The sequence below is a fragment of the Heloderma suspectum genome, chromosome 8 (assembly GCF_057233095.1).
Source record: "Heloderma suspectum isolate Gila_16-S chromosome 8, 16-S_ref, whole genome shotgun sequence".
Classification (NCBI taxonomy): domain Eukaryota; kingdom Metazoa; phylum Chordata; class Lepidosauria; order Squamata; family Helodermatidae; genus Heloderma; species Heloderma suspectum.
This window is the reverse complement of record NC_139465.1, coordinates 37,754,081-37,772,458: the sequence shown is the minus strand read 5'-3', so window position 1 is coordinate 37,772,458 and position 18,378 is coordinate 37,754,081. Positions and strand designations below refer to the sequence as shown.

The following is an 18,378-nucleotide window of genomic DNA, read 5'->3' as shown; positions in this document are numbered from 1 at the left end:
GCTGTGCGGCTGAATTTCGGTGGCAGTGGGGAGTCAGACTATTCATGCCTCTCACGTGTCTCATCTAAATTGTCCCTTACATTGACAGAACTTTTCCAAGAAGGAATGTATATGGCAAATTGAAGGGCGCTGCCTCAAGTCCAAAGGTCATGCTTAACTGTTATATTTTCACCACCCTACACCACATATAGGCTTTACTGATGCAAACTTCCTTGATCTCACAAAGCTAAATATTGTAGCAAAGATTACTAAAAAGCACACATCAGTAAGCACAAAAAGCTCATTATGTGATTTCACAAATCCCTCTCTGCTACAAGTCCTCCCACTGATACACCATGTTTTAATTGTATGGTGTCTTGATTTTGGAGGGCAAACAACCAGTCATTCCTATACTTGTGCTAAACCTTTTCTACCTTGGAAGCATTCTACAAATACAGCTTTGCACTAGCTTCTCTGTGAAATTCCCATTTTCTAAAAATACAAGGAGAGAAGTCAGGTGGGTGGAATGCTGCAATCACTGGGGCATTAGATCAGGTGGCCCCAAAATGCTCTCTCCCCCTGAACAGGGCTCGGACTGCACCATGGTTCAATCCACAGTTACGAGCTCTGAAACAGGAGGTGAGATGGCTAGAGCGCCAGTGGCGGAAGTCTCGCTCCAAAGACGATCAGAGACGGGCTAGAGCTGTATCTTCAGCCTATCACGTGGCGGTGAAGGCAGCAAAAAAGGAATATTATGCTGCCTCTATCGCGTCTCCAGAGTGCTGTCCCAGGAGGCTGTTCCAAGTGGTCCGGAGCCTAGTTGGTCCTGTGGCTCCGGAAGCAATGGAGCATTTTAAGGCCTCCTGTGAGGTCTTGGCAAGGCACTTTGCAGATAAAATTGATCAGATTAGGAGTGTTATTCTGTGTGCTGTGGATACAGTTAGTGAGCAGGAGGCGGCCTGTGGCAAACCGGTTTTGTGGGATCGGTTCCAGCTTCTTCCTTCTGATGAAGTGGACAAGGTGCTTTCATCTGTAAGGCCGACCACCTGCTTACTTGATCCTTGCCCATCTTGGCTCATTATGGGCTGCAGAGAGAGACTGGATGAGGGGATCAGGGCAGTGGTGAACGCCTCCCTTGAGGAGGGAGTGATGCCATCAGCCCTCAAGGAGGCAGTGATAAGACCACTCTTAATGAGCAGATCCCCAAGTTCTGAACAACTTTTGCCCAGTCTCAAATCTGCCATTTTTGGGCAAGGTGATTGAGTGGGTGGTGGCGATGCAGTTGAAGGCACACTTGGAAGAAACCGATTATCTAGACCCATTTCAGTCGGGCTTCAGGCTTGGGCATGGGACAGAAACGGCCTTGGTCACCTTGGTGGATGATATGAGGAGGGCTCTGGATAGGTGAATGCTCCTTCCTTGTTCTCCTCGACCTCTCAGCAGCTTTTGATACCACTGACCACGGTATCCTCCTGGACCGACTGGAGGGGTTGGGCATTGGAGACACCATACTGCGGTGGTTCCGGTCCTTCCTCTCTGGCAGGTACCAGAGGGTAGCACTGGGAGAGAAGGTTTTGGAACCGTGGCCACTCACTTGTGCGGTGCCACAGGGTTCCATCCTCTCCACGATGCTATTTAACATCTATGTGAAGCTTCTGGGGGCTATCATGAGGAGGTTCGGGGTGCGGTGTCATCAATATGCAGACGACACGCAGCTCTACCTCTCGTTCAAATCTTCACCAAGGCTGGCTGTAGAATCCCTGTCCAAATGTCTGGAGATGGTGAGTAGCTGGATGGGGCGGAATAAGCTGAAGCTGAACCCTGACAAGACCGAGGTACTTTTGGTGGGAGACAAGAGGAGGCTGGGAGATGTTGACCTGGTGTTGAATGGGGTACGGCTACCCTTGAAAGACCAGGTCCGCAGCCTGGTCATTTTGGACCCCCAGCTGACCATGGAGGCTCAGGTGTCAGCTGTGAGCCGGACAGTGCTGTATCACCTCCATCTGATACGGCGGCTGTGCCCCTTCCTTCCCGACCATCTGCTCCCATTAGTAGTACATGCCCTGGTCTCCTCTTGTTTAGACTACTGTAATGCGCTCTACATGGGGTTACCCTTGAAGACGGTTCGGAAGCTGCAGCTGGTACAGAACACGGCGGCTCACCTGATTGAAGGCAGCCGCCGGAAAGATCACATCACTCCAGTGCTGAAGGAGTTGCACTGGTTACCCGTTGTTTTCCGGGCCAAATTCAAGGGGTTGGTTTTGACCTTAAAACCCTATATGGTTCCGGCCCAGCCTATCTCAAGGAGCACCTCCAGCAACACCAGACAGGCCGCTTAACAAGATCAGCCTCGGATGGCCTTCTCTCTGTCCCATCAGCCAGGACAGCTAGACTGGTGGGGACGAGGGAGAGGGCCTTTTCTGTGGTGGCCCCCACTCTGTGGAACTCCCTCCCTAGGGAACTCCGCCATGCCCCCTCTTTAATGAGCTTCCGCCGTGCATTAAAAACGTGGTTGTTCAGGCAGGCATTTGGGGTGGGTTAGGGTATTTTAGAAAAGGTTTTTATTGTAGAATTTTATTGTTTTGAACTGTTTTATTATACGCTGTACATCGCCCAGAGTGGCTGGGTGACCAGCCAGATGGGCGATTAATAAATTTAATAAATAAATAATTTGACTAAGGATAAAGTGTCAGAGACACAGTATCATAGATATACAGCTGTAACACAGAGCTCTTCAAGTGCCCCTAAAACACGGAACCAGACTAGCACAGTTCAATCTCTTCCCCTAATTTTCCAACATTTTCAGAGTCCGCTATATAGGAATGCTTCAGCAAAGGAGATTGTTACCTTGTCGTGGTGCTGGAGCTTGAGCACCTCAATGACATCATGAGCTAAACCATGAAGGGACACCCAAGACGGGAATGTCGTGGTAGAGAGGTCAGACTAAATACGATCCCTGGGGAAGGAATGGCAAACCACCCCAGTATTCTTGCCATGAAAACTAAATGGATCAGTACAACCAGAGATATGTCGGTATACCATCGGAAGATGGGACTCCCGGGTCGGAAATGGTCAAAATGCTACTGGGGAGGAACAGAGGATAAGTTCAACTAGCCCCAGATATGATGACGCAGCTAGCTCAAAGCCGAAAGGATGGCTAGCAGCCGATGGTGCTGGTGGTGAACGACGAATCTGATGTTCTAAAGATCAACACACCATAGGAACCTGGTATGTAAGATCTATGAGCCAGGGCAAATTGGATGTGGTTATTGGGGAGATGTCAAGATTAAATATAGACATTTTGGGTGTCAGTGAATTGAAATGGACTGGAATGGGCCACTTCACATCAGATGACCACCAGATCTACTACTATGGACAAGAGGACCACAGAAGAAATGGAGTAGCCTTCATAATTAATAATAAAATGGCTAAAGCAGTGCTTGGATACGATCCAAAAAATGACAGAATGATCTCAATTTGAATTCAGGGTAAGCCATTTAACATCACAGTGATCCAAATATACGCCCCAACCACAGATGCTGAAGAAGCAGAAGTAGATCAGTTCTATGAGGATCTGCAGCACCTACTGGATAGTACGCCAAAAAAAGATGTTATTTCCATTACAGGAGACTGGAATGCTAAGGTGGGTAGCCAAACGACACCTGGAATTACAGGCAAGCATCGTCTGGGAGAACAAAATGAAGCAGGACATAGGCTGATAGAATTTTGCCAAGACAACTCACTGTGCATAACAAACACTCTCTTCCAACAACCTAAGAGGTGACTTTATACATGGACTTCACCAGATGGTCGACACTGAAATCAGATTGACTACATCCTTTGTAGCCAAAGGTGGCAGACATCTATGCAGTTGGTAAAAACAAGACCTGGAGCTGATTGTAGTTCAGATCATGAACTTCTTATTGCACAATTTAGAATCAGACTAAAGAGAATAGGGAAGATGCACAGAGATATGAGCTCACTAATATTCCTCATGAATATGCAGTGGAGGTGAAGAATAGATTTAAGGGACTAGATTTAGTAGATAGGGTCCCGGAAGAACTATGGACAGAAGTTCGCAACATTGTTCAGGAGGTGGCAACAAAAAACGTCCCGAAGAAAAAGAAAACCAAGAAGGCAAGATGGCTGTCTGCTGAGACACTGGAAGCAGCCCAAGAAAGAAGGAAAGCAAAAGGCAACAGTGATAGGGGGAGATATGCCCAATTAAATGCAAAATTCCAGAGGTTAGCCAGAAGAGATAAGGAATTATTTTTAAACAAGCAATGCGCAGAAGCGGAAGAAGAGAATAGAATAGGAAGGACAAGAGACCTCTTCCAGAAAATTAGAAACATCAGAGGTATATTCCGGGCAAAAATGGGTATGATCGAAAACAAAGATGGCAAGGGCCTAACAGAAGCAGAAGAGATCAAGAAAAGGTGGCAAGAATATAGGGAAGATCTGCATAGGAAGGATAATAATATCGGGGATAGATTTGACGGTGTGGTCAGTGAGCTAGAGCCAGACATCCTGAAGAGTGAAGTTGAATGGGCCTTAAGAAGCATTGCTAATAACAAGGCAGCAGGAGATGACGGTATCCCAGCTGAACTGTTTAAAATCTTGCAAGATGATGCTGTCAAGGTGATGCATGCCATATGCCAGCAAATTTGGAAAACACAAGAATGGCCAACAGATTGGAAAAAACCAACTTATATCCCCATACCAAAAAAGGGAAGCACCAAAGAATGTTCAAACTATCGAACAGTGCACTTATTTCACATGCCAGTAAGGTAATGCTCAAGATTTTGCAAGGTAGACTCCAGCAATTCATGGAACGAGAATTGCCAGATGTACAAGCTGGGTTTAGAACAGGCAGAGGAACTAGAGACCAAATTGCCAATATCCGTTGGATAATGGAGAAAGCCAGGGAGTTTCAGAAAAACATCTATTTCTGTTTTATTGACTGTTCTAAAGCCTTTGACTGTGTGGATCATCACAAATTGTGGCAAGTTCTTGGTTGTATGGGGATACCAAGTCATCTTGTCTGCCTCCTGAGGAATCTGTATAATGACCAAGTACCAACGGTAAGAACAGACCATGGAACAATGGACTGGTTTAAGATTGGGAAAGGGGTACGGCAGGGTGGTATACTCCCACCTACCTATTCAACCTGAACACAGAACACATCATGTGACATGGTGGGCTTGATGAAGCCAAGACTGGAGTTAAAATCGCTGGAAGAAACATTAACAATCTCAGATATGCAGATGATACCACTTTGATGGCTGAAAGCGAGGAGGAGCTGAGGAACCTCATGACGAAGGTGAAAGAAGAAAGTGCAAAAGCTGGGTTGCAGTTAAACCTCAAAAAAACCAAGATTATGGCAACCAGCTTGCTTGATAACTGGCAAATAGAGGGAGAAAACGTGGAGGCAGTGACAGACTTTGTCTTTCTAGGCGCAAAGATTACTGCAGACGCTGACTGCAGCCAGGAAATCAGAAGATGTTTACTTCTTGGGAGGACAGCAATGACAAATCTTGATAAAATAGTTAAGAGCAGAGACATCACACTGACAACAAAGGTCCACATAGTTCAAGCAATGGTATTCCCCGTAGTAACCTATGGCTGCGAGAGCTGGACCATAAGGAAGGCTGAGCGAAGGAAGATAGATGCTTTTTAACTGTGGTGCTGGAGGAAAATTCTGAGAGTGCCTTGGACTGCAAGAAGATCAAACCAGTCCATACTCCAGGAAAGAAAGCCAGACTGCTCACTTGAGGGAAGGATATTAAAAGCAAAACTGAAGTACTTTGGCCACATCATGAGAAGACAGGACACCCCGGAGAAGATGCTGATGCTAGGGAAAGTGGAAGGCAAAAGGAAGAGGGGCTGACCAAGGGCAAGGTGGATGGATGATATTCTGGAGGTGATGGACTCGACCTTGGGGGAGCTGGGGGTGGCGACAGCAGACAGGAAGCTCTGGCGTGGGCTTGTCCATGAAGTCACGAAGAGTTGGAAGCGACTGACCGAATAAACAACACAACAACAAATATAGGAATGCAAGTACTGGGAATTCTGTTAGTTAAAGGAATGCGCTATTAGTTCACAAGCAAAAAAAACATGCAAATCTGTAAGATAGGAACCAGATGTGAGCAATTAGAGGACTGGGTACCAGTGTCCTATACAGATCCCTGCTCTTGTGCTATAGCTACTACCTATAATTTCAGTAGTATTGCCATTTACCTTTTCTTCAGCTCCACTTACTTTCAAGTTGCTTCCTATACTTCATCTTGTTAGTCAGGATTTGACCCTGCATTCAACTTGGCCTGAATACATCTCTAATACTAAAAAGGAAGTGGCCCTTGTACCCAATGGAAGCCCTCATATCACTACTGCACCAACCTCCTTTGCCTGAGCATATTGAGCCTCCTGTTAACTTGAAAATGGAAAATTAAAGCGCAAGAAAGCTGAATGTCCAAAATAATTTGATAAAATTGGCTATGACCATATTAGATAAGCATATGTATACAAATGAAGCTGACTTATTATTTTAAACACTTTTACCCTACTTCCGAAAGTTCAAGGAAGCTTGCATAAGCTTTGCTGTCCCAGGGATCTCCCACATGTCCCAACACTGAGCCGGACTACTGGTCCAGTTAGCCCAGTATTGGCTATGCTAATTTGCAGAAACTTCCCAAAGTCTCAGGCAAAGCTCTTTCACAGCCTCACTACCAGGAATACTTTAACTGGAGATGCCAAAGATTGAACCTATTAAAAGAAACAGAACATTTAAATGTTTAACCACTGCTTGCTTTATTTTTAATATGTCTAATGCTGCATCTTAAAATAAACTTTCTCCATGTTTTAGTTGCACTGTTATTCATCTCTTTTAAATTATTCTAAATTATTGTTGCTGCTCTTAAAACAAAGTGTTTTTTTCACTGGTTTTATTGTATTTGCTTTTATTATGTATGTTGCCCTGAGAGCTTCAGCTATAGGGTGACTCATAAATTGAATAAATAATAAATAAACCACCTGAGGCTTTATGCATGCAAAGCATGTGCCCTACCACTCAACTACCAGGATTCCAACAGCTTAAACAGAGTTCTTATTTTTCCCTGTTGTTTTTGGAAAGCCACAAGCAGTGCCGCCTCAGTTCTAGCTTCCTTAACCTTGGGATGAAATCAGCTGTGTTGGCTGTTTGGTATTGTGAACAAAACACACCAAAAACAACTAAGGTCAGATAGGGCATATTTATGGCTTCTGCAATGGACCATGAATCTCTCATGCTTCACAACTCCTTATTGTGGTGTTTCTTATCTAAACACAGGTGCAAGCACAGCGTCGTAAGCTGCCATAAAAAAACACACTGGAGTTGGTGCTTTGCCCTTCCTCTGTGATAAAAACTCAATCTCAGTCACACAGATTCTCTTGCTGGGGAACCTGACCCCACTCCTCAATCTGCATCTCACAGGTTGAGATCCAGCCAGCTCCCCAGAACTGGGAATTGTTTGCAGACTTGTGCTGTTTCATGCCTGGCCCCAAAAGCAGCCTCTTTGCCCCAGTGAGAACCTCTTTTTGTGCCTTCCCTAGGAAACAGCTAAATTAGAGGAAATGCTTGCTATTGTATGCACTGAACCAAACAAGAACTAACACTGCCATAACAATAGATGATGTGTGATGAAATGCTGTATAGGAAGGGCTAATTTTCCATATGAAAAGTCCAGTACATGATTCCTTTAGTTTCTTCATCTCAGCATGGAACACCAGGTCACACCACCATCTCCTCCTCCAGAATACATTGGTTTATCAAAGCCAAAGTTATCTCTTGAATTTTCAGTCCCTTCACATCCTCCCATGCGTCTTCTGAACCTTCATGAGCCTCTTTGCAAGGTTCTATTTCACCATCTCACCACCTGTCAGAGGGCTACCTTATATTGGTTTTATACCACTTTAATCATGGAAACTGTAGTGAGGGTGCCAAGAATTCTCTGTTGGAAATCCCTACATGCACACACCCAACAAAACTGCAATGTCTAGGTTTCCTTGGAAGATGAAATTGCAGTTAAGCCTATTTGCAGTCCGCAATCTAGATATGCCCATGTGCACTAACAATTTATGGGCTGTACCTTTTAAATCAGGAAAACTGATCCAGTATGTGACCCAGTGTAGACACTGCACCTGACACAGTGCAAAGACTTCCAAATCGCAACTATAGCCATCTGTGGTGTAAACTGCACAAACTGGATGGAAAAATCAACATTGGATTTGCTCAAGAACAGCTCTACTCAGGCCTGATTTGTAGAAAACTTAAGAGTGTGTGTGTTCTTTAAAGTATTGTTGTCTTTACCACAGTTATCATAATGAAAAAGTAAACAAACAGACAGACCAAGCACACATGAATGAAGAAGCTGAAGGGAGCAACATTACCTGTTCCTTCTGGATTGATCCACAGAGTAAATCAGCTTTCTCAGCCAGCTTTAAAGAATAAAAACAGCACTGGTAAGTTTTGTGAAGAGTTGACAAGCTCCCTCAGTTGTTTCAACCTTAACAGTGATAAAAGGAAGCAGAAATGTCTCTACTTCAATCTGAAATCAATTTTCGGGGCGGGGGACAAACACGGCACACACGACTTAGCAGCAGCTGTTTGAAGTACCTTATTCCCATTTCCATGACTCCAAGCTCTCCTTCGTTCCACCTTCTTTTTGTGCAAAAGTCTTATAAAGAAGAGGTGGTAATGAGGGTGAAGAACTCATTACATGTAACAGGCACTAATTGTAAATATTCACACATGAAGTGAATGAAAAAGGAGGAATTTGGATCATGGCTTCAGGTAGAGGTGTGAATTTTCCCCTGTGAGTTTTCTAATTCTGAATAACCTCCACAGGGCAAAACATACAGTAATCCTTATGATACAGTCACCTGCGAGGCAAACAGCAGCTTCAGTGAGTCAGTTCAGAAAAATGGCACAGGGGGAAAGGATTAACCCCCTCTCCTGCAGTGTCATGTCCCCAGTCTAAATCATGCTCCTCATCTATGTTCATCTTTTAAAAAATCATGGGGAATCTTGGAGGAATCTTGGAGCAGATATCCCACCATGACTATTAATTTAAGACTGTGCCTGAGCTGAGGGACAAATATTACACATTATATTTTAGGTGTACACTTAATATGTTTGCAGTGTTAAAGTGTACACCTAAAAATTACAAGTTTGAATGTAAAAAAAAAACCTCTTTGCAAATATATGAATCATACAGGTACATTAATCAAGGAGCTATGACTGGCTGCAGATGAATGTCATCAATGGCACGCTTGGATTTACCTCTGCGCAACTGGCCCCAAATTATAGCTGCAAAGTGCTCTTGGTGCAGAACCACCAAGTCCACCAACAGCAGCTCCTATTATTCAATGTCAGTACATCCAAAGGGTGATTATTAAAATAATAGCAATCCCAAAATAGTGTTTTATGTTCCTGTAAGAAGGATCACAGCTCAGTGATAGAGCATATGCTCTGCGTGCAAAAGGTCCTAGGTTCAATCTCTGGCAGCTCCAGGTAGGACTGGAAGACTCCTTTCTAAAATTCTGGAAAGCCACCGTCAGTCAATGTAAACACTGAGCTAAATGGAGCAATGGTTTAACTCGGTATAAGACAGTTTCCTCTCTTCTTTAAATCATTTAACATTCTACAGCACTGAATTCTCAGAACTAGCCCTACTATGAGCCACAATGAAGGGTTGGATAAGGCCCCCTACCCGGTAGCGCACAGGGTAATCCATTGCTGCCACCGCCACCATACCCCCTGACAGCTATTGCTGCTGCCCACCCACCATGGAGATCACCACTTTTGCTGCCACAGCAAATACTGTTTAAATACTTGCTGATCCAGGAAGGTGGCCAGAAGCATTCCTGCAGAGCTCCCTGGAGCACTCATGCCTTGTTCTGAGGAAGGGGTTTGCAAAGTCGGCAAAGTAGCCCCCAAATGTATGTGCACCACCACTGCTTTGCCACAACAACAGTAAATACTGTTTAAAGTTTAACACAGACTGTCAAACTGTACACACTATTTGCTGCCATCACAGCAAAGTGGTGACGCAGGTACTCTCCAGGGCCACCTCACCCACAATGTCTCACTCTGAAGACATGCTTCATGCTTCCCCAGAGCATGGTAAGATGGTCTTGGAAATACTGGATGTGCCCACACTGCCACTAATGCAGCAGCAGCAAAAAAAATCCCTATTTAAAAGGAGAAACCAGCAGGTCAGAAGAAGGGCAACAAAGAGTAAGCAGCAGTGGGGGCAGCAGGTCTGCCTCAGGAGGCACAATTTTTTGCACCAGCCCTGAGCATGCTGAACGCTTGCATTGATCCAAAATTTAAAATAATGCTTTCATAGCACATTGTTACGGCTTTTCTCATTCAGTGTAATCCAGGGGATTCCAAATTTCCTAAATGCTTATTTTAAGGAAAAGGGAAATAGTTCTTCAACATACCTCTCTGTAATTGCCGGTGTGGCGGCATTCATAGCTTCTTGATGCAAAATATTTAAGCCACACAGCCATTTGTCAGCATCATCCTTGGAGTCAGCTGCAAATGAAATGGAATATGAAGTTAGAAATTAAGGACCTCTATCTGCAGCTTTCAATCAGAGAAGACGGTGTATTCAATAATCCCACTGCAGAGCTTTCTGATGTCAAAGAAAGAAACTGCCTGGCTGGCTGGGGAATGCTGGGAGTTGTAGGACTTTTTCTGTCTAAACACGCATAGGATTGCACACTTAAAATCCTGCTTAAAATGCATCCCTTTTTTAAAATGCTCATTAAAAGATATGATATTTTAAAACTTCAAAAGGAGTTTGAAGATGCACAAATAATTATCACCGTGTAGCAGTAAGAATTATTGCATATTTTGCTCTTTCTATCTTAGATATTTCACACATCCTTTGAGCTGAGCATGTCTTATAAAATCATACCATGGCTTGTACATGCCATAGATATCATGATCAAGCCTGCAAAATTCCAGGACCACATACTCCTCTACTATTCATTGTCATAACGTTCACAAACAGTAGTGTTCTTATAGAATGTGCCTACAGGGCTCTGGCTAGATTAAACATATGCTTAAAACAACATGAGGCATTAAGCATGTTTTTCAAATCTCCAGATATTCTTGGTTATTTATTATAGCCTTTCCTGGTCACTCTATCCCAATCTTTTAAAATCCTTGAGCCCTCAGTAACACTTGACTTATGCCAGACAGTTTAACTATGGACAGCAGAAGCTCAGGTGGCAAATGCCCCTATTATTATTTATTGATGCTTACCTGACACTGGACAAAATGAGGTTGTACTAGTTGATCTGGCAGAGGAGGAGCTCACCAGATACTTTACAACTTTCAGTGAATAGGTACTTTCTTTTTCCTACTTTTGACCACCCAGCTTTTAACCCAGCCTTGAAGTTAGGCACTCTTCTTTCTGAGCAAGAAGCTGGCCAAACTGTGAGGTGGCACATATGTACACTTGGGCAGGCCATGTCTTAACTCAGTATCTCAATGTTCTCAGCAATCCACAGAATCTTGCGATGTTCATACAGCCCTACTAACCTAACAAAGACCTGTTCTGCTGAAATCAAAGGTTATCCACGCTTAGGATATAGTCCACATCACAGTCCTAGTTATTTATACAGTATCATCAATATGCCTTAAAGCATTTCATAGGAAAAATAGATCTCTGACCCCAAGGAGCTTACAATATAAAATAGACATGGGGGAAACTGAGGAAGAGACAGGAAAGAGACAAGAATAAGGAGAGATTAGTGGGGCAAATGAAGTTAATAATTACTTTTTAAACTTGCCAGAGCAGTAGCTAATCTAGTCTGACCACTCACGTTTGTTAGTCCTTAATGTGCCACAAGACTGTTGTTTTTAACATTTGCTTAAAGTTGGGAATAAGGATTAAGGAGATATGTCAAAGGGCATGTGGAAGAAGTGGGGTTGTAATGTCAGGGTGAAAAACATTTACCTGCTAAGCTTAAGGTGTTGAGAACAAACTGAGTACCATAGAAAACAGTGAAACAGAATTCATCTTTTTGCCGTGCTGCTCTCCCACGCTCGAAATCTTTTGCATTTTTCCCTAGTCGAATTTCCTTTATTTCCATCAAATCCACTGAAAAATACAAAGGAAAAGAGAGTAGAAGACAGTTCAATGTAAGTTCACTTCCAGAGGATGGATGTCAATTTGCTTAACTAGACACTACATAAACCACAATTGTAAGCTCCATTTGGAACTGTCTGAAGTGACAGGGAAAAAACATAATTGCCTAAGATACTGTGAAACAGCAGACAAAAACAGCACAAGTTAATTGGCAGTATTTCCCACTTTGACTACTGGGTTCAAAAAACAGGCTTGTACTGTAATAGCTAAAGAGGCATCCTGCTCCAAGGTGTGTGTGACAGAACAGTCAGCAGGCCTGTTCACATGTCACATTAACCTATGGTAGCTTATAAGCTACACACAGTAACTTAGTTTTCAAATAGCTGACTGTGCCCCGACAGACGATCAGACAAATAAGGTACACAGCATAGTTTATTTTCCCCCACCCCTCTTTCCCTTGTAGTCCTCCTGCCTGGCTGGGCAGGTATCCCAGCTTCCTTTACAGATTTTCATGCCTTTGCAAGGCCTCTTTTCTCTGCCGATGTGGAACAAAAAGGGGCGAGGGCTCTAATTCCTTGAAAGTTTGCAGAAATAGAATGAAATTTAATATACAGGTTCTCCTTACAGGAAGCCACCATATACACTAGTGGGTAAATGCGGGACTTCGCATTTTCATGAAAAAGTGAGGATTTATCCACACGTTTGGGAAGCGCGTAACAGACATGGGGATTTTTGGGGAGTTGGAGACACAGCTGAATGTGGCAGAAAAACAAGTTTGCTCAGAGATTGCTCGAGAGGAGCAGAGCTGCAGCAGCGTTTTTGGCTGCTCTTGCCGAGTGGCTCTGTAGGTGATCTCTGTAACCCACACTGGCGTGACAGACAACATGCTAGCTCACCATAGGTAAAATAATCCTTACTGCAGACCGTGGGTTCCCAGGGTGGCTTATTTGGGGGAAATAACCCACCTCAGGTGGGAAAAGAGCTCACAGATGACACGCTAAGCTATCATGGGTTAACAAGTTGTCCAAACCCACCCCCACGTGCCTTCCAGAACCCCTTAACTTGGCCACACTATGTACTTCACTAGGATATTTTTGCATACAACACCGCTCCAATAAACTGTTCGACAAGGCACAGAGGCTAGTGAACCTCTTCTCATGAACAACCCACACTGCACCCTCAAAAAGTCTTTGCACAATGCAAAAGGCTTCTCACAACTGCTGACACAGCTGCACTGCTGGCTGCTGCTGCTGCCGCCCCAGTATAAGGGAAGGAAACAGGAGCAGGTTACAGCACTGGAATAAAGACTCAAGTTGTCTTCTTGCCAATAGGAGTCTAGGAAAAATTCGTATACAGCACAGCAATCTGCAAAACTGGGTTTATCATCACCACCATCACCAGTTTATTTACCAGTTGAGTGAAGATCAATAACTCCTCCATTTATGAGGAAAAGACTTCTCTCTTGAATCAGTTACATTTCTATAAACCTTCCTTTCCCCCTGAAATGGTGTTCACCTACATTTCCCAGGGGCACCTTTGATATCTCAGTTCCTATGAAATCCCTGAATTTTCCAAGATAGGTCTTAAGTCAGTGCCACCAAATTTAATTTTGGTTGTTTATATGAACTTTAAAATGATGGAGATTTTTTTTTTTAATTTTGGGATAGGATTAAAACTGCAACTCATTTAAATTCTTCTGATGAAAAGTTTTCATCACATCCATGAAGGAGAGAAACTTATTTCCTCTGTGAAAGTTAATGTCCTTATATACCCTCAATCTTACCACACATTTAGAATACCTGTAACATTGAGAGAACTGGTGTCCCCATCTGTAGAACACCACAACTTCTTTAGCTTTTTTTACTGTTTAGGATGATTGCTTTATCTTCCAGTAATATCCCAGCTGGCCACCAAATTTTGACACTGCTTATGCTTTCAATGGAATGATCTGGCTTGTAATGCTGTAAATGCAAGTGAGGCAACTGGGAAAGATCTGGATTTTTTCTCAGAACATGACCTCAGCTGAAGCATTTCACATGATTGAGTTTTATGTTGCATGACTGTAGGAACAGCTTTATTTTGTTAAGTTAAGATTTTGCTGTTTTTCTGTATCGGTAAGCTGCTCTGAGCACCCTACTTGGGTGGAAAACGTGGGATATAAACTATTATCTAATGAATACAAAATCAACCTTTTCTTCTCACTAAGCATGTGCCCAACACATTTGAGAATCATGGGTACATCTCCCACGTGCTGGTGCATTTCCTCATGCCCAGGTTTTGCTAACCAAAATATGCCACATGCATCAGGGACTCGGGTGGGGGGAGAATCTATTCTGTCCGAAACGCATGTAATGTGCGTTCTTCTGATAAAACGCTTATTTAAGAACTGAGGAAGTGGTTTTACTCCACTCTGCAGGCTGGATACAAGAACAGATAGCTCTTCCTACTTACTCCTTGACATGTCAAGGGTTATGGTTAAACATACAGCATGAGCAGTAAAGAAAATTGTAGAGCTGTTCCTCAAATGTGTTTATTACGCATTGTAACAGAACGAAGAAAATGTTCCAGTTTGTTAATCTGAATTATGCCGTGTGTTATTTGCATAATGTAGCCATAAAAACAATAAGGGCTTGCATTTTAAGTTATTTAAGTCCATATAAACTTTAAAAAGAAAATCAACAAAGTGTGATAAATGGGACACTGATAACATTATAAACAGCCAGTTCAAGTTTCATTGCTTCCTTAAGCATAAACTAATTTTGTCATGGCTGCCCTGCATCATCTTGCATGCAGAGGTGCAGGGAAGCAAGGAGGGGGGCAAGAATAGAACTATGTCTGTTTGTCAAGGACTTTTTCCCCTATTGCAGCACCTTTCCCCTGTTTCATAAATGAATGGAACAAGGGAATTGATCTGCAACAGGAAAATCAGGGAGGCAGTGGAATCCCTGTTGTCCCAAGTTTCTGGGGCAGGAGGAAAATGTGTTTCCCCTTCAGCACTTTCCAAAATAGATTTAGCACTTCTTAAATTCTGATGCCCCAGGTAGCCAACTATAGTGCCCGCTGGGATGGGCTGAGCCAGCCCCAAGCCTACGGCACTTTTTGCACCACTACTTCAAACTACTAGTTCTCTCAGCCAGGACACAGTCATGTTTAAGTCCCATTGAAATCAACAGAACTAGTCAGCCATGTCTAATTCAGGTCTCACTGATTTCAATAAGAATTAAGCACAACTTACTTTCTCCAGATCAGGATTAGTGTCATTTACCCCTTCCAGCACATGTATGAGACCAGACACCTTCAATAACTGTTCCCACTTTGAATGACTAGAACACCACAATGTCCTTGGAATACTTGCTTAATTTTTCCGCTATGTTACAGAATACTTCCTTTTTCGATTACAACCTGACATCTATGTAAGCATATATTTAAAAGGAGTTAAACTCTGCCTTTGGGATTGAATCAGATGCATTTTACAATCCACATAGTTATAAGAGGAAGTCAGGTGGTTGATTACATCATTTTCATCTGGGAACAAGTAGCTTAAAAAGTTAATTATTAGGCAAAACTCTGAAGGGAGGAAGGGACAACTAGTATTACACTGAAATCACCCATCAGCTATTTCCTAATTTTGAAGAGCTTGAGCCTCTAAACACTTTTCACATAGTATTCTGAATGCTTATCCTTATGTTTCATTAAAGGCATTTTAAAATCCACATGTATTGTGGTTAAACTCTTCCTTGCTCATTTGGATTGAACCATGAACAGTTATTTACTTCTTGACTGCTTCACAGACTAATATCCTCAGATGCTGATCTTCAAAATCATTTGTATCATCTGGAGAAGACTGTAATTCCAGAGCTAAAGTACAGGCAGCTACTTCTTAGATTTTGGATTTGTTCAGTAATAAAGGGTGCAATCCTATACATGTTTAGACAGAAAAAGTCCTACAATTCCCAACATGCCCCTGGCCCTAAATGGCTGGCTGGGGAATGCTGGGAGTTGTAGGACTTTTTTTTGTCTAAACAATCATAGGATTGCACCCTAAGGGAGCAATCCTATGCTCAGTGATGGAGCGCTCTGATATCAGACTCTCTATTCTATACCCTGATGGAGTCTTTATCACCAGGACAGAAGTGAGTGGGGAGGCTGTTTGTTTGTTGGTTTCCCCTCCACAGGGGGATTTTGACCAAAAGAAAAAAAAAAATCCCTCACACAGCAAGCTCCAGGAGCTCCAGGGTTGACATAACTCTCACCCTTTTGCCAGGGACAGGGCTGTGACAACTGTAGATCCCTTCTGCCTACTGGCACACACCTGATCTTAGGAAGGACCACCATTGAGGTTTCCATGGTGACTGGGAGAGGGGATCCAAGATCGGGTGTCCTCCAAGAGCAGACTTCTCTCTCCATCCTAGGAAAACTCCATGATATCCTATGCCCTTGGGACACCCTCCCAGGGACCACTGGACTGTTCTCTAAATCACAAGTTCAGTACCTCTTCCCTTCATTTGCTCTTCTTCTGTGGAAGTTCTCTCCACTGGCTTTAAATCACTTTGGATGAATGTCTGAAGTAAAAAGCCAGCAAGAAGGCCAAGAAAATACTTCTATAACCAAAACTGGAGAATATCTAGAAAACCTGACAAAACCAGCATTGTAGAGTGCAGTATGAGCAGATTTTGGTTCTGTGGTAAAGCAGTCACACAATTGCTTCATTATATGTCCAGATTTCACTGCACCTTCTCAAAAGTTAGAGAGAGGTGGTTGGCAGCACCACAGTAAAGTGTGTACACTGGAGGGGGAATATTTGCCTTTCTGCAATCACAAACCCTCTTCATTATGCTCCCAAAGTCTACACAGATCTGCTCATCTCACCTGTGACTATGAAAATTTTGTGGAGAGAATTAGTTGAGAGAAAAAGTAGGAATAAATGCTTCTCGCAATGGAGGGATGTAACAGTCAAGAACCTGTATTGGGATCTGTGCCTTTTAATTTGTTCATAAATGATCTGGAGTTGGAGGGGGAAGTAAGGTGCCCACATTTGCTGATGACAACTTATTTAGGGTGGATGGAACAAAAAGAGACAGTAAAGAAGTCCAAAAGGATCTTTCAAAACTAGGGGAATGCAGATCAAAATGGTAAATGTGGTTCATTGCAATAAATGTAAAGTGAAGCACATTGGGACAAAAAATCCTAACTTCACGTATATGCTGATAGGGTCTCAGCTGGCAGTGAATGACCAGGAAAGGGTCTTGGGGTTCTGGTGGACAGCTTAATGAAAACATCAACCCAGTGTGCAGCTGCTGTGAAAAAGGCAAATTCCATGCTGGGAATCATTAGGAAAGGAATCAAAAATAAAACTGCTAATATACTGTGTACAGTTCTGGTCACAATTCAAAAACAGATATTACAGAGCTTGAAAAGGTACAGAAAAGGACAACCAAAATCATCAAGTGGCTGGAGCAACTCCTCTATCAGGAAAAGTTACAATCTTCTGGGCTTTATAGCTTAGAAAAAAGGCATGGAGGGGGGAATGTAATGTTAAGAAAGTGAGAGGGTTCCCCCCCCCCTTCTGTTATAATATGGGGTCATCCAGTGAAGCTGAATAGTAGGAGATTCAGGACAGATAAAAAGAAGTATTTCTTCAGAGTACATAGTTAAACTATGAAATTTCTTATTACAAAGTGTAGTGATGGCTACTAATGTGGGTGGCTTTAAAACAGAATTAGACAAATTCATGGAGGATAAGGCTATCAGTGGCTACTAGTAGTCCCAGTGGCTATATATTACTTGCAGTATCAGACCTAGTATACCTCTCAATGCTGTTTATTGGGAAACATGAGCAAGAAGGTGCTATTGTATGGATGTCTTGTTTGTGGGCTTCCCATAGGCATTTGGCTGGCCACTGTGAGAACAGAATGATGGACTAGATACGCCTTTGGTCTGATCCAGCACGGCTCTTTTTATATTCTTAAATGTTATACATCCACTCCAAGGGCCAGTAGAGCTCTGATAAAGCAGCAGCCATTACCACTACTATGCCAGAGCTTGGAAGCTTTAGGGAAACATGGAGGTGATGGAGGTTGAACTGCTAATAACAACCCCTTGTATCTCATCCTAGGAGCCATCAGAGTGGCTCCAGCACCCACACGAAACAGTGTGATAGGACGTGTTCCTTAGGGGTTTCAGAAGACGGGCTAAAGTTGTATATAACTCTAGTCCCAGTAGCTCACAGTAGGGAAAAGCTACCGCTGTAATCTCTTCT

The 18,378-nt window shown here is 43.1% G+C and overlaps 1 protein-coding gene across 2 annotated transcripts in view; it reads right to left on the bottom strand.

The window, feature by feature from the left end:
• PLCG2 (phospholipase C gamma 2) overlaps positions 1 to 18,378 on the bottom strand; it is a 107,385-nt gene that overhangs the window by 52,382 nt on the left and 36,625 nt on the right. For both annotated transcript variants that reach the window (XR_014784607.1, XM_084811980.1), the window contains exons 3-5: positions 11,988 to 12,131; positions 10,462 to 10,555; positions 8,404 to 8,451 (exon numbers count right to left, since the gene is read on the bottom strand). Coding sequence is in view for 1 of the 2 variants with exons in the window: in XM_084811980.1 (XP_084668106.1) it covers positions 8,404 to 8,451; positions 10,462 to 10,555; positions 11,988 to 12,131 (286 nt within the window). In the remaining variant the exon portion in view is untranslated. The remainder of the gene's footprint in view (positions 1 to 8,403; positions 8,452 to 10,461; positions 10,556 to 11,987; positions 12,132 to 18,378) is intronic.